The 25,922-nt window shown below is 36.1% G+C and overlaps 2 protein-coding genes across 36 annotated transcripts in view; one reads left to right on the top strand and one right to left on the bottom strand.

The window, feature by feature from the left end:
* Positions 1-2,377, top strand: part of GALK2 (galactokinase 2) — a 154,062-nt gene extending 151,685 nt beyond the window's left edge. For both annotated transcript variants that reach the window (XR_014059124.1, XR_014059125.1), the window contains one exon: positions 2,139-2,377. The gene's annotated coding sequence lies outside the window, so the exon portion shown is untranslated. The remainder of the gene's footprint in view (positions 1-2,138) is intronic.
* FAM227B (family with sequence similarity 227 member B) overlaps positions 1-25,922 on the bottom strand; it is a 217,507-nt gene that overhangs the window by 17,492 nt on the left and 174,093 nt on the right. For 22 of the 34 annotated variants that reach the window (XM_081508382.1, XM_081508376.1, XM_081508384.1 and 19 more), the window contains 2 exons: positions 25,721-25,818; positions 21,941-22,101 (listed from right to left, as the gene is read on the bottom strand). In XM_081508382.1, the coding sequence (XP_081364508.1) occupies positions 21,941-22,101; positions 25,721-25,818 (259 nt within the window). Of the gene's footprint in view, positions 1-21,935; positions 22,102-25,720; positions 25,819-25,922 lie in introns of all 34 variants that reach the window. The other 12 variants (XM_081508389.1, XM_081508390.1, XM_081508369.1 and 9 more) reach the window with 3 other exon arrangements.

Here is a 25,922-nt window from a genome sequence, read left to right as displayed (position 1 = left end):
TGCAGCAACATGAATGCACCTAAATAATATTATACTATATGAGGTAAGTCAATGATAAATACATGATATTACTTATATGTGGAATCTAAAAATAATACAAATGAATGTATGTATTTAACAAAAACATATTCCCAGACATAGAAAACAAACTTATGGTTACCAAAGGGGAAAGAGAATGGGGCAAATATAACAACAGGAGTAACAGATATACACTACTGTACATAAAATAGATAAGCAAAAATGGTTTACTATACAGCAAAAATATATTCAATATTTTGTAATATATTCAGTATCTTGTAATAGCCTAAAATGAAAATAATCTGAAAATATATATATATATCTGAATTACTTTTCTGTATACCGGAAACTGGGGCTTCCCAGGTGGTGCTAGTGGTAAAGAACCTGCCTGCCAATGCAGGAGACATAAGAGACAAGTGTTCGATCCCTGGGTTGGGAAGATCCCCTGGAGGAGGGCATGGCAACCCACTCCAGTATTCTTGCCTGGAGAATCCCGTGGACAGAGGAGCCTGGTAGGCTACAGTCCATAGGGTCACACAGAGTCGGACACGACTGAAGTGACTTAGCATGCATGCATGCACCACACTGGAAACTAAGACAATATTGTGAATCAACTATACTTCAATAAAAAAATGAAAGATATAAGCCTGACCCTTAATGTCACAATGGTTTATGTTTCTTAAACTTGTAATTCAATGAAAAGTTTATTTGCAAAATTAAGATCAGTGATCACAGATCACTATAACAAATGTAACAATAATAAAAAAAACTTTGGAATATTGTGAGAATTACCAAAATGTGGCACAGAGATAAGAAGTGAGAAAATTCAATTGGAAAAATGGGGCTGATAGACATGTTTGATGCAGAGCTGCCATGAATGCTCAATTTTTAAAAAATGCAGTATCTGTGAAGTGCAATAAGATGAGTTATGCCTATAATTTCTCCTTCAGAGTGCCTGTTAGAATTTCAAAGATATTATCCTTTTACAAAGTTATTTTGTTCTCTTGAGTATGAGTTCCATGATAAACTATCAGTATTTGGGAGAAAGATGATGTTTCTCATTCTGACCTAACTGAATTTTCTTTTCTTTGCACGTTCATTATAAACTATTGGTATTGAGACAAAGAACTGTTTCATTTCTTATAAATTATTAGTTTTGAACATATGTCATCACTGAAATGAACTGGGTACACATTCTTTATATAGTCACTCATAGCCCACAAGATTTGGTCATCAGTTCAGTTCAGTCACTCAGTCGTGTCCAACTCTCTGCGACCCCATGAACCGCAGCATGCCAGGCCTCCCTGTCCACCACCAACTCCCTGAGTCCACCCAAACCCATGTCCATCGAATCGGCGATGCCATCCAGCCATCTCATCCTCTGTCGTCCCCTTCTCCCAGCATCAGGGTCTTTTCCAATGAGTCAGCTCTTTGCATCAGGTGGCCAAGTATTGGAGTTTCAGCTTCAGCATCAGTCCTTCCAATGAACACCCAGGACTGATCTCCTTTAGGATGGACTAGTTGGATCTCCTTGCAGTCCAAGGGACTCTCAAGAGTCTTCTCCAATACCACCGTTCAAAAGCATCAATTCTTTGGCACTCAGCTTTCTTTATAGTCCAACTCTCATATCCATACATGACCACTGGAAAAACCATAGCCTTGACTAGATGGACCTTTGTTGGCAAAGTAATGTCTAAGCTTTTTAATATGCTGTCTAGGTTGGTCTTAGCTTTCCTTCCAAGGAGTAAGCGTCTTTTAATTTCATGGCTGCAATCACCATCTGCAGTAATTTTGGAGCCCCCCAAAATAAAGTCAGCCACTGTTTCCCCATCTATTTGCCAAGAAGTGATGGGACCAGATGCCATGATCTTAGTTTTCTGAATGTTGAGCTTTAAGCCAACTTTTTCACTCTCCTCTTTCACTTTCATCAAGAGGCTCTTTAGTTCTTCACTTTCTGCCATCAAGGTGGTGTCATCTGCATATGTGAGGTTAATATATTCATTCTGTGTAAGAAGTTGGTGCTAAAACCCCAGCTTTTTCCTTCACTACTCAGTGATGATGGTTTTCAGTAGACTCTGTTAATATTTGTTACCGAATGTCCTAATTTTTATTCTTTTCAGATACTTGAAGTCATCATTTTTATCAATTGTAAAAAGACAAGAGTACTTTAAAGCTTATGAAGAATGGCTATATTCTAGTCCTTCAGGATGACTGACGCAACATGTTTCCCAATTCTGCTGTCTGAATTGATGTCACACTTCATTTTCTTGTGCACTGCTCCATGGAGGTTACCAGGCAAGGCACTAAATGGAGAATCATTTGGGTACAAATAAAACAGTCCTATTCTGGGACCTCTCAACAGAGGTAGTTGGGATGTGACAAACCAAGACATAGAGACTTCTTAAAGGCCTCTCTTCAGACTCTGGGGTATTTGATTTCCTTTTAGAATCACAGAGTATTAGAGGAAGGGTGGGCCTCAGAAATTGTAGGGTCCAATTTTATTATAGTATAGATGTAGACACTGAGGCTTCTTGAAGGGAAGGACTTTGTCTTTGAGAGCTTGGAGAGGTGGTGGTGGTGGTGGTGTGTGTGTATGTGTGTGTGTGTGTCAGAAAAAGAACAACTCAAAGGCAAATTTTGCTCCTATCTACCAAAAATAATGTCCCAGGATGAGGCTGCAGGAGGCTTTGCTGTTTTCCTCATATCTCTTAGAGATACTTCTGGGAGTATTCTCAGAGTTGCTTCTGAGATTCCGAGGTTCAAGTGCTCATTCTACACATAATGCTATTGTATAAGAAGCAAAAGGAAGGTAGGCAGCAAGCAGTGGCCAGGATCTCCTCTATACAGTAGAATTCATTTGATTTTTAATCCTAAAAACTGAATTCCTGTATAACTTATCACCATGTGGCCTAAACTCATCTTAGAAACATTATTTCCTGCTTAATGTTTACCTTGTTTATACCTTGTTAACTATTCTAATGCTGGATTTGCAGTGGTGTCATACATTCACAGTATACTCAAGTGAAAAAAAAAAAAACTAAAAAATGCTACTACTAAATACATGTGCCTTACTCTATAAAAGACAGTACCACTGTTAGGATTTCACCCAGATGCTACATGGCCTGGAATGATGTGTAAAATAGGGTTACTGTTTTACTGAGTTTCATAATTTAATACATTTAGCATAGTCTATAGCATAACACTGAAGGAATAGGACTACTGGAAATACTAACACAGGTTTAACTAAAAGCATTCAACAAATGTCCTTGCCGGGACGTTTGCTCCACATTAAGAAACAAAGATGAGTGCCCCACTTCATGCATCAAACTCGCATGGTCATCTATTTAACATATGGTAATGTAGATGTTTCAGCACTATTCTCTCAAATCATCCCAGCCTTGCTATGGGACAACCTCAAGAGAGAGGGTGGGGAGGGAAGTGGGAGCAGGGTTCAGGATCGGGGCGGGGGACACAAGCATACGTATGGCCAATTCATGTTGATGTATGGCAAAAATCATCACAATACTGTAAATTAATTATCCCCCAATTAAAATAAATAAATTAATAAAAAAGAAACAAGGATGAACAAGAGATGGTGTGTAACTTTAAGGAGTTAATAGGAATGAGAAGGGACAACAGGCAGTTTCTGAAGCAGGAGACAGAAGTATACAAATTAGGCCTAAAGACTATTAACTGTGGAAAATTCTGAAAGAGATGGGAACACCAGACCATCTGCCCTGTCTCTTGAGAAACCTGTATGCAGGTCAGGAAGCAACAGTTAGAACTGGACATGGAACAACAGACTGGTTCCAAATAGGAAAAGGAGTACGTCAAGGCTGTATATTGTCACCCTGCTTATTTAACTTATATGCAGAGTACATCATGAGAAATGCTGGGCTGGAAGAAACACAAGCTGGAATCAAGATTGCCAGGAGAAATATCAATAACCTCAGATATGCAGATGACACCACTCTTATGGCAGAAAGTGAAGAAGAACTAAAGAGCCTCTTGATGAAAGTGAAAGAGGAGAGTGAAAAAGTTGGCTTAAAGCTCAATGTTCAGAAAACTAAGATCATGGCATCTGGTCCCATCACTTCATGGGAAACAGATGGGGAAACAGTGAAAACTGTGTCAGACTTTATTTTTTTGGGCTCCGAAATCACTGCTGATGGTGATTGCAGCCATGAAATTAAAAGACATTTACTCTTTGGAAGGAAGGTTATGGCCAACCTAGATAGCATATTTAAAAGCAGAGACATTACTTTGCCAACAAAGGTCTGTCTAGTCAGTTCAGTTCAGTTCAGTTCAGTCGCTCAGTCGTGTCCGACTCTCTGCGACCCCATAATTGCAGCACGCCAGGCCTCTCTGTCCATCACCAACTCCCGGAGTCTACCCAAACCCATGTTCATCGAGTCGGTGATGCCATCCAACCATCTCATCCTCTGTCGTCCCCTTCTCCTTCTGCCCCCAATCCTTCCCAGCATTAGGGTCTTTTCCAATGAGTCAACCCTTCGCATGAGGTGCCCAAAGTATTGGAGCTTCAGCTTCAACATCAGACCTTCCAATGAACACCCAGGATTGATCTCTTTTAGGATGGATTGATTGGATCTCCTTGCAGTCCAAGGGACTCTCAAGAGTCTTCTCCAACACCACAGTTCAAAAGCATCAATTCTTTGGTGCTCAGCTTTCTTCACCATCCAACTCTCACATCCATACATGACCACTGGAAAAACCATAGCCTTGACTAGACGGACTAGACGGACTGGACTAGACTAGACTTGACTAGACTCTGATCAGGTCTAGTCCCTTAAATCTATTTGTCTATTAAATCTATTTGTCACTTCCACTGTATACTCATAAGGGATTTGATCTAGGTCATACCTGAATGGTCTAGTGGTTTTCCCTACTTTCTTCAATTTAAGTCTGAATTTGGCAATAAGCAGTTCATGATCTGAGCCACAGTCTGCTCCTGGTCTTGTTTTTGCTGACTGTATAGAGCTTCTCCATCTTTGGCTGCAAAGAATATAATCAATCTGATTTCGGTGTTGACCATCTGGTGATGTCCACATGTAGAGTCTTCTCTTGTGTTGTTGGAATAGGGTGTTTGCTATTACCAGTGCGTTCTCGTGGCAAAACTCTATTAGCCTTTGCCCTGCTTCATTCTGTACTCCAAGGCCAAACTTGCCTGTTACGCCAGGTGTTTCTTGACTTCCTACTTTTGCATTCCAGTCCCCTATAATGAAAAGGACATCTTTTTTGGGTGTTAGTTCTAGAAGGTCTTGTAGGTCTTCACAGAACCGTTCAACTTCAGCTTCTTTGGCGTTACTGGTCGGGGCATAGACTTGGATTACCGTGACATTGAATAGTTTGCCTTGGATATGAACAGAGATCATTCTGTCGTTTTTGAGATTGCATCCAAGTACTTCATTTCAGACTCTTTTGTTGACCATGATGGCTACTCCATTTCTTCTAAGGGATTCTTGCCCACAGTAGTAGATATAATGGTCATCCAAGTTAAATTCACCCATTCCAGTCCATCTTAGTTCGCTGATTCCTAGAATGTCAACGTTCACTCTTGCCATCTCCTGTTTGTCAAGGCTATGGTTTTTCCAGTGGTCATGTATGGATGTGAGAGTTGGACGGTGAAGAAAGCTGAGCACCGCAGAATTGATGCTTTTGAACTGTGGTGTTGGAGAAGACTCTTGAGAGTCCCTTGGACTGCAAGGAGATCCAATCAATCCATCCTAAAAGAGATCAATCCTGGGTGTTCATTGGAAGGTCTGATGTTGAAGCTGAAGCTCCAATACTTTGGGCACCTCATGCGAAGGGTTGACTCATTGGAAAAGACCCTAATGCTGGGAAGGATTGGGGGCAGAAGGAGAAGGGGACGACAGAGGATGAGATGGTTGGATGGCATCACCGACTCGATGAACATGGGTTTGGGTAGACTCCGGGAGCTGGTGATGGACAAAGAGGCCTGGCGTGCTGCAATTCATGGGGTCGCAGAGAGTCGGACACGACTGAGCGACTGAAGTGAACTGAAAGACTATTAAAGCCTAGCAACCTGTTTTCCTTTACTGCAGGACTGTCTCAAATTGGACAAGCGTGCTCTGTGTGCTACTGCTGCGTCCTATGCAGCCTACTGTCACAGATGACACTGATTCTGTCTTTGCTGTAGGACTAGTACTAGATGTGGGATGTAATATGTATTCAGGGAGTGTTTACTATTCATTTTCTACCGAACAAGGATTCTTATTGATATGTCAGTGCAGGTAAGTCTTAGATTTCATTTTGAGAAGTCTAGTCATCATCATAAAGTTACTTTTTGCTATATTGTTTAAGAAATCAGGGAAATATGAAAGATCTTTAAGAAAATTTTCATTAAAATAGTTAACAGAAAAGTTTTCATGCTTCCAATGCTTGGCTTTTGTTATCTGGGAAATTTAGTTATGGGTAACAGTTCAGTCCTTGATAAGGGTTGATAAACAAGTTGTTAATTTATAGAGATTCCACCATTTTTGTAATTTACAACCTTGAAATGAGATAGTTCCAAGGGTTGTTTGGAGGAACTTTAGCCATCCCCATTATTTCCATCACCCCTACTCCCTCCACAAAGTTATTCCATATAAACACACAAATTTTGGGTTTGCTTTGCACATACTTGTTCTCTAGACCCTTGCTTGTAACTGGATTGAATACCTAAGTCTCTCCTACAGAAGGAAATTCTGGAGTCCCCACTTCCCAGAGGTCGACCAAAATGGAACAAAACAGAACAAATACATATGAGGCAACCACTTAAGGGAGCCAGTGTGATTTTTTTTCTTACATACCAAGGACTTCAGCTCTAAGCTACAATAGGATTTCTTCTTTCTGAAATCCTGGGACATCTTGTAGAATCACCTGGAGCCATAAAATGGTAGTGATTTTTCTGGGGTGAATGTGTCATAACAGAATAGATTTTATTCAGTTTCTCCTTTGCTTCCCTATCTCCTAGGAGGAGAGATGGTTGAATAAACACAAAATTATAATTTAGTTAATTTTTAATATTTACTTGAGATAAGACCTTTTAAATTTTAATCATTCAGGCTGTGACTTTTCCATCTGATTTTTCATTGGCTAATACATGTATAGAAAGAATTATCTATTTTTTCAATGTCTGAGGATCATTTAAACTATGTGAAAGTGAAGTTTTTTTTTTCTCTTGTTTGATACAAATTGAGCTTTACCCACATTTACACTAAAAAAATTAATAAAATTGAACTCTTACTAAATCTCTAGGATGAGAACCCCCCTGCTCCCCCTCTTATTTTTCCATTGAGCCATGTTTACAATCTAAAGTCCAAATTGTGGCTAAAAAATTGATACAATGCACTCCCTGGAATGTGATTACCTAAGGCAACCAGCATCTTTTATTTCATTATTTAGTTTAATAATAAGTTTGCTGAATTGTGGTTTGTGTCTTATGCATTTTGTTAAAGGAAAAGAAAAAACTCTAACTAGAATTTAAACTGAATCAGTAAGAAAAAAAAGCCCAGATCTTACAAGCAATTTTGTAATTGTCTCTGGTTCAAGGTAGCTGCAAAATGCTTATACCACACATGCACATACTTATTCATATAAAACAAAACTCCTTTGTTCCTGAAGTTCTTTAAAAAAAATGTACGATACTCATTCCCCACCTCTCCTTTTCTTAACGTGGCCCTCACTCTTAATTGGCAGAGTTTGTGAAAGGAAGAAACTTAGCAACCTACTCAGCAAAGTCTAGAATAGCTTCTAATAACAGTTATCTAAAACTAAAAATAAAATCTCCTTTTCTCTTTGAAAAGCAATATTTAAATATTTGATACATCCTTTATCTTATTATGACTCCATGAAGTTTCTCTGCTTATAAAGTACTCTGTTAAATAAAGCTTAAATATATTTTAAAAAATTTAAAATCTTATCCTTTAAGGAATATTTGAGGTCCTAATAGAGTTACTAGGTTTTTTTTAAGGTAACTACTATCAATGCAAATTAAATAATATCAATGTGAATTAAATAAAGGAACTGATGGATCAGAAATAGGATTATAAAAAGGCAATCAGAATTTTATACAGTCTAGGCTACTTATGAAGTTATTTAGTTGAGGGCTTATACAGAGAGTGGTATACTTTATACTATGAATTGAACCAAAACCTTGCACAATGACAAAAATAGTTTATTTTGGAGGAAAAACAAACAAAAATCAAATAAAACCAGGGTAAAAGGAAAAAAATTCAATTAAAAAGAAGCAAAATGTCAAGAATTTTTAAGAACTCAGATGGGAAATTAACTTGATTATTTTGTTGAGTTAATGAATGAATGAGATAACATGTATTGTTAGGCCATGAAACTTCTAAAATTGGAAAGCTAAAAAGTGGCAAGGTAAAAGAGAGCTCTATACATGCTGGCTGTCTGATATATAAAAGTGATATCTCAAGTTCTGTGAATGGATTAAACTTTTGTTCTTACTTAAGACAGTGCTGTCTACGGTACTGTTTTGTGATGATGGACATGTTTGATATCTGCACTGGACAACAGTCACACAGAGCTTGTGAGCACTTGAAATGTGACTAGTGTAAGTGATGAAGTTTTATTTATCCTTGATTTTGTTTTTATAAGTTTAAATAGCCACAGATGGCTATTTAATACACACACAATTCCAAAAAAACTGCAGAAGAAAGAACACTTCTGAACTCATTCTATGAGTTCAGAATCACATTTATACCAAAATCATACAAAGATATCACAAAAAAGAATATTGTAGGCCAGTATCACTAATGAACATAGATGCAAAATCCTCAACAAAACACTAGCAAACTGAATCCAACAATATATTAAAAGGATCATACATCATGATCAAGTGGGATTTATCCCAGGGATGTAAGGATTTTTCCATATCACAAATCAATCAGTATAAAATACTGAATTAACAAATTAAAGAATAAAAACCACATGATCATCTCAATGGGTGCAGAAAAATCTTTTGACAAAATTCAACATACATTCATTCATGATAAAATGTCTCCAGAAAGAGGGCAAAGAGGGAACCTATCACAACATAATAATGGCTATATGTGACAAATCCACAGCTAACATTATACTCAGTGGTAAAAAACTGAAAGCATTTCCTCTAAGATCAGGAGCAAGACAAGGATGCCCATTCTCATCACTTTTATTCAACATAGTATTAACACTGGATAGCCACATCAATAAGACAACAAATAGAAATTAAAAAAATATAAATTGGAAAGTAAGAAGTAAAACTGTGAGGGTATTCAGATGACATGCTACTGTACACAGACTATATATGTTCTCAAGACGCCACCGGAAAACTACTAGAGTTTATTAATGAATTCGGTAAAGTTGCAGGATACAAAATTAACATATAGAAACCTGCTACATACCTATATACTAAAAACAACTATAAGTAAGAGAAATTAAGGGAAAAAAATCCTATTTACCATTGTATCAAAAAGAATAAAATACCTAGGAATAAATCTACCTGAGGAGGTAAGAGACCTGTACTCAAAAAACCGTAAGATACTGATGAAAAAAACTGAAGATGAAAAAAACAGATGGAAAGATACACTGTGTCGTTGGTTTAGAAGAATTAATATCATTAAAATGACCATACTACCCTATGCAATCTATAGATTCAAAGCAATACCTATCAAAATTCTGAGAGCATATTTCACAGAATATGAACAAATAACTTTAAAATTTGTATGGAAACACAAAAGACCCTTAATAACCAAAACAACCTTGAGGATCATGCTCCCTGACATCAGACAATACTACAAAGCTACAGTAATCAAAACAGAATGGTACTAGGCAAAGTACATCATGAGAAATGCTGGGCTGGAGGAAGCACAATCTGGAATCAAGATTGCTGGGAGAAATATCAATAACCTCAGGTATACAGATGACACCACCCTTATGGCAGAAAGTGAAGAAGAACTAAAGAGCCTCTTGATGAAAGTGAAAGAGGAGAGTGAAAAAGTTGGCTTAAAGCTCAACATTCAGAAAACTAAGATCATGGCGTCCAGTCCCATCACTTCATGGCAAATAGATGGGGAAACAGTGGAAACAGTGGCTGACTTTATTTTTGGGGGCTCCAAAATCACTGCTGATGGTGATTGCAGCCATGAAATTAAAAGATGCTTACTCCTTGGAAGGAAAGTTATGACCAACCTAGACAGCATATTAAAAAGCAGAGACATTACTTTGTCAACAAAAGTCTGTCTAGTCAAGGCTATGGTTTTTCCAGTAGTCATGTACGGATGTGAGAGTTTGACTGTAAAGAAAGCTGAGCGCCGAAGAATTGATGCTTTTGAACTGTGGTGTTGGAGAAGACTCTTGAGAGTCCCTTGGACTGCAAGGAGATCCAACCAGTCCATCCTAAAGGAGATCAGTCCTGGGTGTTCATTGGAAGGACTGATGTTGAAGCTGAAACTCCTATACTTTGGCCACCTGATGCAAAGAGCTGACTCATTTGAAAATGCCCTGATGCTGGGAAAGATTGAGGGCGGGAGGAGAAGGGGACGACAGAGGATGAGATGGTTGGATGGCACCACCGACTCTATGGACATGGGTTTGGGTGGACTCCGGGAGTTGGTGATGGACACGAAGGCCTGGCGTGCTGCGGTTCATGGGGTCACAAAGAGTCGGACATGACTGAGTGACTGAACTGAACTGAACTAGGGCAAAAATAAGACACATAAGCCATTGGCACAGAATGGTGAGCCAGAAATAAATTCACATATCAACAGTCAATTAATCTGTGACAAAGGGGGCAAGAACATACAATGGAGAAAGGACAGTCTCTTCAAGAAGTGGTGCTGAGAAAACTGAATAACTATATGTAAAAGGATAAAAATAGAACATTTTCTAACACCATATATAAAAATAAATTCAAAATAGATTAAAGACCTAAATGTGAGTCCAGAAACCATAAAACTCGTAGAAGAAAACAGGCAGAACACCCATTGTCAGAAATTGTGGCAATATTTTTTGAATCTGTCTCCTAAAGCAAAGGAAATAAAAGCAAAAATACATAAATGGAACCCAATTCAACTTAAAAGTTTTGTACAGCAAAGAAAACTGACAAAAAAGACACCTACTTTAATTGCTGAAAATACTTGCAAATGATATGACTGATAAGGAGTTAATATCCATTGCATATGCACAACTGATATAACTCAACATCCAAAAAAACCCCAAACAACCCGATTAAAAAATGGGCAGAAGAACTAAATATACATTTTCCCCAGGAGGAAATACCATGGCAAACATGAAAAGATGCTCAATAACACTAATCATCAGGGAAATGCAAATCAAAACCATAATGAGACAGCCTCACAATTGTTAGAATGGCTATCACCAAAATGAAGAGAAATGACAAATGTTGGTGAGGATATATAGAAAAGGGAGCCCTTGCACACTGATTGTGGGTGTTTAAATTGGTACAGCTGCTGTGGAAAACAGTATGAAGTTTTCTCAAAAAAATAAAAATAGAGCTACTATATGACCTAGAAATTCTATTCCTGTGTATATATCCTAAAAAAACCCCAACACACTATTTCAGAAACATATAAGCATCTCAAAGTTCATAGCAGCATTCTTTACACTAACCAAGATATGGAAGCAAACTAAATGTCCATCAACAGATGAACGCATAAAGAAGATGTGGTATACACATATCATACACACACACACATACACACACACACAATACTACTCAGCCATAAATTTTGCCATTTTCAGCATTTCAGCAATGTGTATGAACTTGGAAGGTATTATGCTAAGTGAAACAAGTCATATCGAGAAAGGCAAATACTGTATGATATCACTTATGTGTGGAATCTAAAAAATACAACAAACTAGTAAATATAACAAAGCAGACTCACAGATTTGGAGAACAAACCAGCAGTTATCAGTAGGGAGAAGGAAGAGGGGAGGGGCAGTATAGACATAGGGGACTAAGAGGTACAAACTATTGTGTATAAAACAAGCTGCAAGGATATATTGTACAACATGAGGAATATACCCAATATTTTATAATAATTATAAATGGAGTATAACTTTTAAATTGCAAATAACTATATTGTATACCTGTAACTTATATATGAACTAGAATTAAAAAAAAATAGCCAACAATAACTAGTGGCTACCCTGTTAGGCAGTACAGCTCTTGAAAAATAAAAAAACATAGTAATTATCTAACAGTATATACATATTTATATTTCTTTAAATCTTGCTTTAAATAGTATATATTGCCATTTCATATAATACTGTAAAATATCATTGAATGGATCACATACCTACTAATTATGGTTTTCTAAACTATCTGTCTGTCTAGTTGAAACTATTCTTTTTTTTTGGAGAAACTATCAGAATATGAGAAGAGTAATGAAGAGAAAACTGCCTTTTATGGGCTAGTTCCACAAAACTGAGCCTATAGAATAAGAACCAATGGTCCATCTCTTAAAATAAATTATATTCAGAATCCTCCCAAGGGTATTGTGACTAGCCTGTTTTACAGTTCATTTTTTGATTCTGAATGGTCTTCTTGCAAATTCCTAAAACTTGGACAACTTCTCTCTTATTTGCTTCAACCACCAATGATGTAGAAAGTCAAATTCCTCCAACAGAATCACAAATCTTAGGATCTGAAAGGACTTGAAATTTATCTAGTCCAATCCATTTGCTTGATATACATAGAGGATATTGGCTCAAATCTGGGCTCAAATTAGAGTAAAATTTCCCCTATACTGCTGAAGGGGTCCCTTCTGTGCAACTAGTTTTTAGGTTTCCTCTCTACCTCCTCATTTCCTTACTTCCTTTTCCTCCTTTCTCTGGCCTGTTTTTCCTATTTGCAGACAGTTAAGGAAATATCAGTTCTCCATCATGTTTCAGTAGAGGGGGTATGTGTTGCCACAGGGTTTCTAGGACTGAGTGTTTTCAACAAAAACTATTTTAAAAAGACCTCCTACTCTAGAAAGCTACCATCTGGTTTCTATTATCTGAAAGGTCTCATTAACAGATGATTTTGTAATGCCCATATCCCTATTATTGAAACTGAAGAAAAGTGAGGATTAAATTTTGGGTGTACAATCTCATAAATAATGGAACAAACTTTCTGGCGGTGTAGGCTTTCCTATTCATTTTCACCCTGAGAATTTTAGGATTGAGGGAAAGAAGTATTTTATCTTGTTTTTACTGGATTTAGAAAAGGCAAAGGAACCAGAGATCAAATTGCCAACATCCATTGGATCATAGAAAAAGCAAGAGAGTTCCAGAAAAACATCTACTTTTGCTTTATTGACTATGCCAAAGCCTTTGACTGTGTGGACCACAACAAACTGTGGAAAAGTCTGAAAGAGATGGGAATACCAGACCACCTTACCTGCCTCCTGAGAAATCTGTATGCAGGTCAAGAAGCAACAGTTAGAACCGGACATGGAACAACAGACTGGTTCCAAATAGGGAAAGGAGTATGTCAAGGCTGTATATTGTCACCTTGCTTATTTAACTTATATGCAGAGTACATCATGAGAAATGCTGGGCTGTATGAAGAACAAGCTGGAATCAAGATTTCCATGAGAAATATCAATAACCTCGGATATGTAGATTACACACCATCCTTATGACAGAAAGCAAAGAACTAAAGAGCCTCTTGATGAAAGTGAAAGAGGAGAGTGAAAAAGTTGGCTTAAAATTCAACATTCAGAAAACAACAGAAACAGTGAGAGACTTTATTTGGGGGGGGGCTCCAAAATCACTGCAGATGGTAACTGCAGCCATGAAATTAAAAGATACTTGCTCCTTGGAAGAAAGCTATGACCAACCTAGACAGCATATTAAAAAGCAGAGACATTACCTTACCAACAAAGGTCCATCTAGTCAAAGCTATGGTTTTTCCAGTAGTCATGTATGGATGTGAGAGTTGAACTATAAAGAAAGCTGAGCACCAAAGAATTGATGCTTTTGAACTGTGGTTTTGGAGAAGACTCTTGAAAGTCCCTTGGACTTCAGGAAGATCCAACCAGTCAGTCCTAAAGAAAATCAGTCCTGAATATTCATTGGAAGGACTGATGTTGAAACTGAAGCTCCAATACTTTGGCCACCTGATATGAAAAACTGACTCATTGGAAAAGACCTGATGCTGGGAAAGACTGAAGGTGGGAGGAGAAGGGGATGACAGAGGATGAGATGGTTAGATGGCATCACCAACTCGATGGACATGGGTTTGAGTAAGTTCTGGGAGTTGGTGATGGACAGGGAAGCTTGGCGTGCTGCAGTCCATGGGGTCACAAAGAGTTGGACACAACTGAGTGACTGAACTGAACTGTAAAATAACTAGATGAAAGGGTTCTGGATTAGATGCCTTTTAACCCCTCAAACATTTGTCTTATAGCTAATTCATTCTTTCAAAAATGTGATTACCAGGGTCCTTAGTATATGTTAATTTACCTGAAATGAACTGACTTGAAAGATATAATTTATAGTAACTTTTAGTGATGACACACAAATTGTTACTCACAGTGATAAAAAATCTATATGTGCACGTGTGACAAAGATTATTGGAACTCTCTTTATGAATAAAAGTAAAAAGGAATTGCACATGGCTCTAAGGAATTTCCCACTAGATTCTGTGTAGATGGAGAGTTATATAGAACTGGTGATCTATTATGAGTCTCAGGGTTTCTTTTTTCCCCATTGACTATTTGAATCTCCGCCATCATGGATAATTCACAACAGATGGTTTCTTTGTATAGCTTTTATTTTTATGCTGGCATAAATGTTGATATTAATATATCCTGTATTAGTTAACTGTAGAGTTTAATCACCTGGCTCTGCATAGTTTTTACATGTTAGTCTGTATAAATGTGTGGTGGTGGCAGCATGTGTTTATAGTAAGACAGAACACTCATCATGACACTGCATTGAGTTCAGATTTTTCCCAAACTGCAACAAAATGTGAATGAACATTCTAAACTCAGGTTAGAAATACAGATACAGCCTATAGACTTTACTTTTTAATGATACCCAACATTTTGTTTTTGAGTTTTCTTTTTTTAAAAATAAATAATATTTGTTTCACATGTAAAATAATTATTAGACTTAAGAGTTTAGTTTACTGAAAACTAAAAAATACTCAAAATTCTAATAATTATTTTACACATAAAAGAGTTGAGGTAGTCTACGAAAATGCAGACAAATGTGAGAAGGGAAAACTAGGAGCTCCAAATACATTTTGCACAAGATTCTTCCCAGTTTGAAAACATAGTACACATTCAGCTCTGGGTCCTAGAAGTCAGTTTTTCTTTTCTGTTTTACTCAAAACACTAGTATTAAGTAGTCACATTTAAAAAAGAGAAATTCAAAGATCACTCATTAAAAAAATTAAATTTTCTACTAGTAATGATTTAATGTACACTATCTAGTAAAAGAGTTGATAATTTTCCTTATAAATCTATGTTAAAAATCATGTCAGAATCCGGAGCACTTTGTGACGTATGATTATGCTCCCTCCCTCCTTCTCTAGACATATCTCCAGTCTTCTCAGTGTTTATATGTGGACCCTGAGACACTGACAAGGAAGCAATCTTCATCTTCTCTCTAGGACTTTAGCAAATCATTCTGAGTCAAAAGAAATATTACCTGTGATGTTGTTTATTTTTAAACAAATGGACCAGACCAAATGGATCTGGTCCACAAGACTGATTTTAAAATTGTATACTAATCAAGTATCATATTGTTCTGAATTTGAGTTGAAAAAAGTATGTCATAAGAATCACTTTTGTAGTAACTTATAAGGGAAAATAATCTGAAAAAAAAGAATATAGATATGTAATACTGAATCACTTTGCTGCATACCTGAAACTAATACTGTAAATCAACTATACTTCAATTAAAAAAAACTAAGTAATGAAAAAAATGAATATGAATGCCATGCATGAACCTCCATTGAAATGCATTCTTTGTGAACTGGTTGGAAGGAGAATATGTTCGAGATATCCATTTGAAAGTATGGCAGGATAAATCTCTCTGTGAGTCTTGATAAAACTGAATTTTAATGAGTGGGAAAAGAGAATTTCTTTCTAAAGAAATAAAGCATTTTGAAATAGAATGTGCTCAATCGTGCAATCTTATATGTCTGAAGGAAAAACTATAAAAGTTATTTAATACAGGACCAGCTGTAGAAATTTGAATTAACTATATATTCTCAAATATGAGAGCATTATCATGGCATACCTTCTCTTTTGTCTTCTGTTGGCTTCTCTCCCTCTTACCAACCCTCTCCCAAACCATAACTGTGATTATTCTTAAAAGCCTAGAATATGTTTTTTTTTTTTAATTTTTATTTTATACTGGAGCATGGTTGATTAACAATGTTGTGTTAATTTCAAATGTAGAGCAAAGTGATTCAGTTATACATATACTTGTATTTATTCTTTTTCAAATATTTTTCCCATTTAGGTTAATATAGAATACTGAGCAGCATTTCCTATGCTATACAGGTCCTTGTTTGTTATCTTTTTTAAATATAGTGGTATGTACATGTCAATTCCAAACTTCTAATCTATCCCTACTCCTTCCCTCCTGCTAACCATAAGTTTGTTCTCTAAGTCTGTGAGACTAGAATATGGTCTTATCTTCTGGAATTACACATGCTCCCTGGGTAAACAATTCAGCACCAGAGTGTGTGAGTGCATTGGCTCAGAAACCAGACTGTCAAGGATAGACTCCAAGTGTTATCACTTACTCTGGTGTCCTCAGACAAATTATCTAACTTTCCTGTGCCTCAGTTTCTTTATCTGTAAACTAGGGACAATAATAGGAATTATCTCAGAAGTTGACATGATAATTGAATGAGTTAATAAATGTAAAGTACTTAGAAATAGTGCTTGGTATACAGTAACTTTTTAATAAAGTTTAAAAAACATTTTATAATGACGATTTCAAAGATTAACTTTGGACCAATGACTCCTAAATTTCTATCTCTATCCTCTAGCTTTCTTAATTTTAACAATAATGTCAAATTTTGTCAAAAAAATAAAATGAAATTTGTTCTTATCTTTATATAAAACTGTTATATACCCACCCATCAGACATTTATTTAATACCTATTTTAAGATACTTTTTTTTTTCTGCGTCAGGGATATAGAGGCAAATAATTCTTTATTCTCTATTGGGTGAGAAAAACAAGTAAAGAAATGTTACACTACAATGTGATAAATATTTGGATTGAGGTATATAGGGGCTATAAAATTATTGAAGACATTTGTCTAAATCAGACTTTTGCTCAAACGTTGTGAGTTATCCATTGATGTACAGCAAATTATCCTGAAATTTTGCAGCATAAAACAAGAAACATTTATTATTGGATAGCTTCTGCAGGTCAGGAATCTGAGCACAGCTCAGCTGGATACTTCAGGCTCAGGGTCCCTCACAGGCTACATACAATCAAGAGCTGCAGTGATCTCAGGATCAAATGAAGGAGAAGCTGCTTCTAGGCTCACTCATGTGGTTATTGGCAAGATTTACCTCCTCAAGGGTTGTTGGACTAAGGGTTTCAATTTCTTTTTTTTTTTTTTTGCATTTTAATAGGGTTTTTATTGCAGTGAAAATATATTATTTTCTACCACACTTAGGGTCCAAATAACAGGGTCTCAGTTTCTTGTTGGCTGTTGACTAGAGGCCTTCCTCACTTCCCTGCCTCTGGGGAGTCTCCACAGGACAGCTCACAACTTTGATAGCTGGTTTCTCCCAGAGGGCTCCAAAAGAGCAAGCAAGAAAGGCTGAGTAGGACTGATGTCAGTCTTTTTGCAGCTGAATCTCAAAAGTGACATTTCGTTATGTTTGCCATATTCTACTTGTTAGAAGCAAGTCATAGGTTCAGCCCATACCCAATGGGAAATAATTACACAAGGGCATAAAACAGAAGGCAGGAACCACCGAGGACCATTTTAGAGTCTGCCAATCCCAAACATGATGAATTAAATTTGTTTTTTTGTTTTTGTTATTTACCTCCTCCACTTTCTCTGCTATCTCCTACTCCTTCACTCTGAATAGATGCATTTACTGCAAAGTGTTATTTTTCCAATTCAGAAAAGCCAGAGGACTCCAATAAGCCCAGAGAAAACTAATAAAAAATATTCTATATTCTGAATAGCTGTAAATATAAATGTAAATAAATAGCTGTAAATGTAAACTTTCAGGAGAAAGATTAATTCAGTGATCGTACAGTCGTCACAGATATAAGAAATCTGGACACAAATTTCATTAGCGGCTATCAAGATCTTGGTTTTAACACAACATTGTAAAAATCAACTATACTTCAATTAAAAATTACTGACATGTACACACTGCTATATTTAAAGTGGATAACAAACACAGACCTACTGTATAGCATAGGGAACTCTGCTCAATGTTATGTGGCAGCCTGGATGGGAGGGGAGTTTTGGGGAGAATGGATATGTGTATATGTATGGCTGAGTCCCTTTGCTGTCTACCTGAAACTACCACAACATTGTTAATCAGCTATGAAAAAAAAAAAAGAAAGCCACTCAGTCGTGTCTGACTCTTTGTGACCCCATGGACTATACAGCCCATGGAATTCTCCAGGCCAGAATACTGGAGTGGGTAGCCTTGTCCTTCTCCAGGGGATCTTCCCAACCCAGGGATTGAACCCAGGTCTCTCACATTGCAGGCAGATTTTTTACCAGCTGAGCCACAAGGGAAGCCCTACCCCAATATAAAATTAAAAGTTTTTTAAAAAACCCAAAACAACAACAAAATTTTAAAGGAAAAAGATGTTAAAATAAAGGTCTTGTCGAAAACATTACTGGGCTGTGCCACCAACCACCAGCCTGGATTGTCATGTCAGGCAAGTAGCAGGAACAGCAGACTGTTGCCAACTCTGCTGCATGAAATCACCTGGGCAAGCTACTCACCGTCGAGTTTTGACTTCTGACTTCCTCATTTGTAGAGTGGCTGTATGAGTGCCTGCTCTTCCCACTGTCACAGGAGTTTTGTCATTTCTCATAATAATACATAGGGAGAATCAATATATGCTTTGAAACACTGTCAAGTGCTGATGAATGTAAGGCATCATTATCATTTTGTTCATCGTTAGATCTAGGAATATTTTTTTCTTATCAGCAAGTATTACATTTTACAAGCTCAGAAAGCTTTATGGAAAGTCCAATTACTTTTTTTTCTTAAAAAATTTTGTTTTATTGAAGTGTAGTTTATTTTTAATGTTGTATTAATTTCTGCTGTACTGCAAAGTGATTAGTTATACATATATACACATTTTTCCATATTATTTTCCATTATGGTTTATCATAGGATATTGAATATAATTCCCTTACTATACAGTAGGATTCTGTTGTTTATCCATTCTGTATATAATAGTTTACATCTGCTGATCCCAAACTCCCAATCCATCCCCCACCACCACCCCCAGGCAACCACAATCTGTTCTCTATGTCTGTGAGTCTGTTTCTGTTTCATAGATAAGTTCAGTTGTGACATATTTTAGATTCCATGTATAAGTGATATCATATGGTATTTGTCTTTCTGCTTATTTCACTTGGTATGATAATCTCTAGGTCCATCTATGTTGCTGCAAATGGCATTATTTCATTCTTTTTTATGGCTGAGTAATATTCCATTGTATATACGTACCACATCTTATTTAGCCACTCATCTGTAGATGGACATTTAGGTTGTTTCCATGTCTTGGCTATTGTAAATAGTGCTGCTATGAACACTGAAGTGGCATGTATCTTTTAAAATTAATTTTGTCCATAGCCGACACTTTCTAAATGGTGATTTCTTTCAGATCTTTAGGGAATGAAATACTCTCCTAAATGGTTTCATGTTCTAGATATCCATTTTCTGCTTTTCCCATCTCAACCCATACTTACACTCTTCCCACATTCTCAATAAATTTCTGCTTTTCCCATCTCAACCCATACTTACACTCTGCCCACATTCTCAATAAATTGGTGTTATGAAACCTTGTATTGCTGTTTGACAAATCTATGCCTATCAGAAATGTAAATAGAGACATTTTTTACAATCACAATAAAAACTAGCTAAAAATAAAAATAATCTATTTGAATGGTTTTAGACATCTTTCAAGTTTCACTTCTAAACATTTAAAAATTTTGTATTTTAAACATTAGTTTGAATAATTCAAGATTGATGAGCATCCTTAAATTACAAGTCTCAGAACAGACTGAATTAGCTCTCTAGTTTGCCTTTCTTCTTGTGTTCCAGAGCCATCCAAGTTAAATCCATGTCCCTGTGGTCAGTGAGACTCTGGAGGTTATCTGGACTGAAATATGGGAGAAGTGTCCTAGAAAGAATCCTCAGAATCTGCTAGAGCAGTGTTCTCCACACTTCTAGGATCATGTATCCTATGAGTAAAAGCTATGTGAACACACACACTTATAGGTATAATTTAAAATTTAGAAATTATATACATATCAATCTGTATTAATATGTTAGGCATATTATAAAAGATGCCATCTACAAATAGAAAACAGTGAGATGAAATAAAATATTTTAAAAATAAAATTTAACATGATATTTATTAATGGTACACTGAACCTTTTATCCTCAAATTATAGAGATTTGTATTGAGGTCTATACAGTTTATAAATGCCTTGCAAATTAAACTGGCATCATACTATTATTTGCTAATTTTGAAAAGTACAGCGTATACTTAGAGCTAGGCTCATTGTTGTAATAATGATGTCTATCCATATTTCAATTGATGCTTTTGAAAATTTTTATTTTTTTTGGCCTATATCTCAGTAGAACTGATTGGATCACCACTAATTTTGTCTCTCCGTGTGACTGAAAAGGAGCACCTTCAAGAAATAGGGGAAATATCATTCAGTCTTTTTTTTTAAATAGTCTTGCATTATAAATATTACCATCAATCCAAAGTTTCTTTTCAGGGGAATGTTTAAAGCTATTGGCCCACTAGTAAGTGTTAATTTAGTTAAATTCATGATATAATCTATAACTCTGGTTAACCATTCAAAGAAAACAGCAATAAATTGTGAACCTCAGACAATAACATAAGAGCAAAGATGTCATTATTATCCCTCAATACAGTAGAGTGAAGACTGCAATGTCAACTGAGTGGGGGTACTGTCTTCCAAATATTAGTCAAGTGTGATTTCTTTTTTATTTTTAAATATAGAAACAGATACAATATATATATTTTCTACCCAGAGTTGTATACATCCCAGTTTAGAGACCATTTACTATATCCTTTTGTGTTCATCTATGTCCCTAGTGAGACCTGGGCCAGAATCGGTTCACAGAAGGAGGACAAGAATGTAAACAGACACCCCTGCTGCAACTGAAGAGCTCCAACTTCATTAAATTATTGGGTTGGCCAAAAAGTGTGTTTGGGATAAAAAAAAAAAAAAAAAAGGAAAAACCCAAAAGAATTTTTTGGCCAACCTGATATATTTTTACATATTAAGCTAAGAAATATGCAGTTGAACAAAGGATTACATAGTAAGGCATGTCTGAAACTTTCTTCTGGAGAAACCTAGAAGCCCATGGCCCACAGTTCTGACAAATGTTTGAAATGAAACACTTTACTAAAGAACTAAATATACCAGTTTTTTAAGTTCCTGAGTTTTATGTTTGTTTTATTTCTCTTACACGCAGAATCACAGCCTTAGATCTAAAAGAGAAAATACTTTTAGCCAAACATTGTATGAAGTTTTGAATGTAATTAAATGCTAAATAGAGCATTAGTTATAAAACGCACTAAATTTTTTTCTTAACTGAGACATTAAAAAAAGCTAAAAGTTTTCAATATTTTTGAGATAGATTATATTAAAGCAAAGCTTAAAAAGGATATGGTTCTTTCAGTATTTCAGTGAGTTTAATCCTGACTTGTCTAGGGGCTTTGGAAATACCGGGTACCTCATGCATCTTAAGGTAATATAAAATCAGTGGACTCTGACCTCCAAAATTGAAGAGAACACGGTTAAACTCTGGACCACTACTGATATAATGGGACTGTAAGGGGTAGGGAAAAAAAAGAAGAGTCAATTATTACTTATGTGTATTTTTAAAGAACTGTAAATTAAATATATCTGCATTATAACTATAAATACAATTATTATCTGGTATATTAAAACAAAGGGAAATTTTGCAAGACATTCTTCTTAATGAAAGTACTTATGAGCCTATGAGTGTGTGCTGTAAGGCTCTGATAGTCTTTTAGCACGAAGACAGGCCAATAGAGATCATTCTATCTGAAGGACAGAAAGAGAAAAATGAGCATAACCCCAGAAAAGGGGATAGGAAAAAAGGAAGAAATAGTGACTGAAACTTTCCAAGTTTTATGAAAAAGACATCCTAGAAACTTAACTCCAAGTAGGATAAATTCACATCTAGATGCATCATAGTCAAAAGTATTAAAAAAGACAAAAAGAAAAATTTCAAAAACAGCAAGAGAAAAATGACATGTAAGAGAAACCCCAAAAGTTAACAGGTGACTTCTCATCAGAACAATGGAGGCCAGAAGCCCATCAAAGTGCTGATGAAAGAAACTTCGACCATGAATTCTGTATCAAGGAGACAACCACCATATTTATAATTGCTCCAATATTCTACTATTGACTTCTTATAGAATACAAGGTAAGTATAGCAACTACTTGTATGTTGTCTTTCCTCAGTTTTTGTAATGCCTAGATGAGAGATTTATCGTTGATTCCAGTTCCTGTGGGGAAAGATTTTTTTTTCTCATTTGTTTTAACTGATATATAAAATTCTCTCATATTTCTTTTGCTTATGGTCAATTTTTCACTGTATTCATTCATAGCTGCTCCAAATTATTTCAAATGGTGGGACTATTGTAATCCTACTATCGTCTTGATGGCAATTCATATCAGGTTGTATCTAGCCTGATTTCAAACACTGCATGCAAAACTGGAGTGAGTTCTGTCGAGTTTAAAAGGAGATCTTGCCTGTCTAGAAAGATGTTTTAACGACCCTTTTCCTGAGTTCTGCCTTGGTTATTATAAAACAGAAACTCTATCTTACTGAACTTTTAGATATAGACATTTTTATTATTTTTCTGCAGTTACTAGTTTCTAAACTAGGAAAACCACAGTACACAGATCTGTCCACCTTTAGGAGAATCTATGATTTTTTAAGGATAGTTCAATCAGTCAAGAGCAGAAATAGGCATTAAATGCAAATCCAGTGTTTTGTGGAGCCTTAGCCGTTTTCTTGGGTACTTTAAGGTCTCAAGTTGTCCAAAGAACTCTTGCTAAAGATATACCAAGTAGCCAAAATAATTAACAGAAGTCCCATGGCTTCCAATTACCCCCACAAAAGATAATGGCAGAAAACTCTGAGAACTTTAAGATTCCATAATACAAAACTTTTATAGCCAAAGTCAATTTAGTACTATATTTGAAGAACCAGGCAATCCAATAAACTTTGGAAGGGTCACAAAGGATGAACCAGGAAGTCCAAGGATAGTTTCAGCCTTCAGCTTTTCTGTTAGTTTACTAAACGATAATTGCTGACAGTTGATAGAAAGCTAAACTTTGATTTTGAGGTTTGAATGTGTGTACTGTCTATGCTCATATGGACACCGGGAACCCATAAACACTCATTCAGCATTTGGATGACACTGGTGCTTAGAAGGACTTCCTTGTAGCTTAGACGGTAAACAATCTGCCTGCAATGCCAGAGACTCTGGTTTGATCCCTGGGTAGGGAAGATCGTCTGGAGAAAGGAATGGCAATCCCCTCCAGTATTCTTGCCTGGAGAATCCCATGGACAGAGGAGCCTTGCGGGCTACAGACCATGGAGTCACAAAGAGTCAGACACTTAGAAAAAAAAAAGTGCTTAGAAAACTTTTCTTTCTATTGAACTGAAACATGTCTCTGTACAGCTTTAACTTATTGGTAAAAGTAAAACTTTTTAGTATGTATTAGTAAAAATTTTTTTGATCCACATAGAAAAAGTCTAATCCTGCTACTAATCTAATCTACTGTAGCTCTCTACATATTCAAAAACATTTATTATGGGCTCTAGTCTCGTCTTTTCTAGTGGAAACATCTTTACATGTTTTGGCCATTGCTCAAACATTATGGTTTCAGAGCCCTTTATTATCTTGATTATTACACCCTTTTACAATGCAGGGCTCCAAAATGAATGTAACGCACAATTTTTGTCCAATCAGCACATATGTTTACACAGCCCATGAATAGAGTAGATTTTGGGGTCAATGACATTCTACTTTTGACACATAGAGAGTTTCCTGTTGAAAGTGATTCCCAAATCTTTTTCAGATGCCTCCAAGCCAAGGCTTTATTATTCTATACTTAGGAAGTTATAATTTTGGACCTTTATACTTTTTCCATAGTAGCAGTTTATCTTCTAAGATCAGGTCTGTTATTCTAGCCTGTTGCAAACTTTTGGTCGTTCATAATTCTTCCAAGTTTTATGACTTCTACATAGCTAATAAAAAATAGCAACCACATTTTCATCAAAGTTGTCAATAAAATGTGTGTAATACAGGGCCAATGATGCAGCAATAGGGTGTACTGCCAAAGACATAACTGCCATTTGCTTTCTAGCTTTTAAAGTGTCATCTGAAGAAAGGTCATTCGGTCAGTTACAAATCCCTCCATCCATATTTCTGCAACTTGTAAACAAACTATGAAATATCATTTTTAGAGCTTGTTGAAGATCAGGTATACAATTTCTATCATACTTTCCTGATTTTGAAATTTACCAACATTGCCCTCCTCCTCTACTCCCATCCACTCCCCTGCCCTCCCATCCCCTGAAGCCAAGATGGTGCAATATTGCCACCTACATCAACCTAACTCTCAGAGGTCACCAATTTCTATCCTAAGCACCAACAAAACATCTTTGGCAGGACTGTGACATTTGGAAGAGATTCTACATACCTGGATTATTAAAGACCTGGAAATATATGAATATGACTTTCATAAAGTGATTTTTTATAGGCATAATTTAAAATTTAAAATAATGGTCAGATTTAACTAGATAATTAAGACAAAATTTTATCACTAAAGACTGCAACAGATTTAAAATTTAACTGGCCAACAAATTAAGAGATCAAATTCAGAAGTTCAAGCCAACAATCTCATCAAATTTTGGCTAAAGCAACACAAGGTAGCAAGTCCATAGGATCTCTATTTTGGAGGCACCTTTAAAACTGTGGAGAAAGCAAGCATTCAAGACTGAAGAGTAACAATACCTACATGTGGTCATTTATTCCAGGACCGTGGTTTAAGAGGTAAGGACAGGTCAATCATTGTTGAAAACTCCTTTGTTGTTTTGTCTACAACTTTGATTGATGGTTATTGAGGTCAGAGCCATGTTTGTATGTCAGCCCAAGTAGAAGCAGTGCCAGAATTATGAGGAAAACATAAACATTATTCTTTTTCCTTAGAGATGAGGATAGTTTCAGAAATAAATACAACTTAGCAATATTAAGGTTAGTCTCCCTAATAAATCTCTTCTGATCAGTTTTTTTAAAATATATATCAAGAGTATAATAACATACATTGTCCATGTGAAACTGTTGAATTAATTATACTGAAAATTTTAAAAGAACATTTTTTTTTATGATCATTATACTCCAAACCTTTGTTGGTAGTTTTGATGATCTTGATTCTTCCTTGGATGCAGGCGTTGTATATGCTTTTGGGTTCTTTAAAATTTTCGTTATATTGAAGTCTATAGCTAAAACAAAAAAACAAAAAATTTTCTCAAATTCTGTTCTTTTTTCTTCAGAAAGGAATGACACCATGTCTTTTATTTTTTTCCAGCAATGTACATTAAACATG

Source organism: Giraffa tippelskirchi, chromosome 7 (genome assembly GCF_054371585.1).
Source record: "Giraffa tippelskirchi isolate mGirTip1 chromosome 7, T2T-mGirTip1v1.2.pri, whole genome shotgun sequence".
In the NCBI taxonomy this organism is placed as follows: Eukaryota; Metazoa; Chordata; class Mammalia; order Artiodactyla; family Giraffidae; genus Giraffa; species Giraffa tippelskirchi.
Note: the sequence above shows the minus strand (reverse complement) of the source record. Positions and strands in the feature narration are given on the sequence as shown.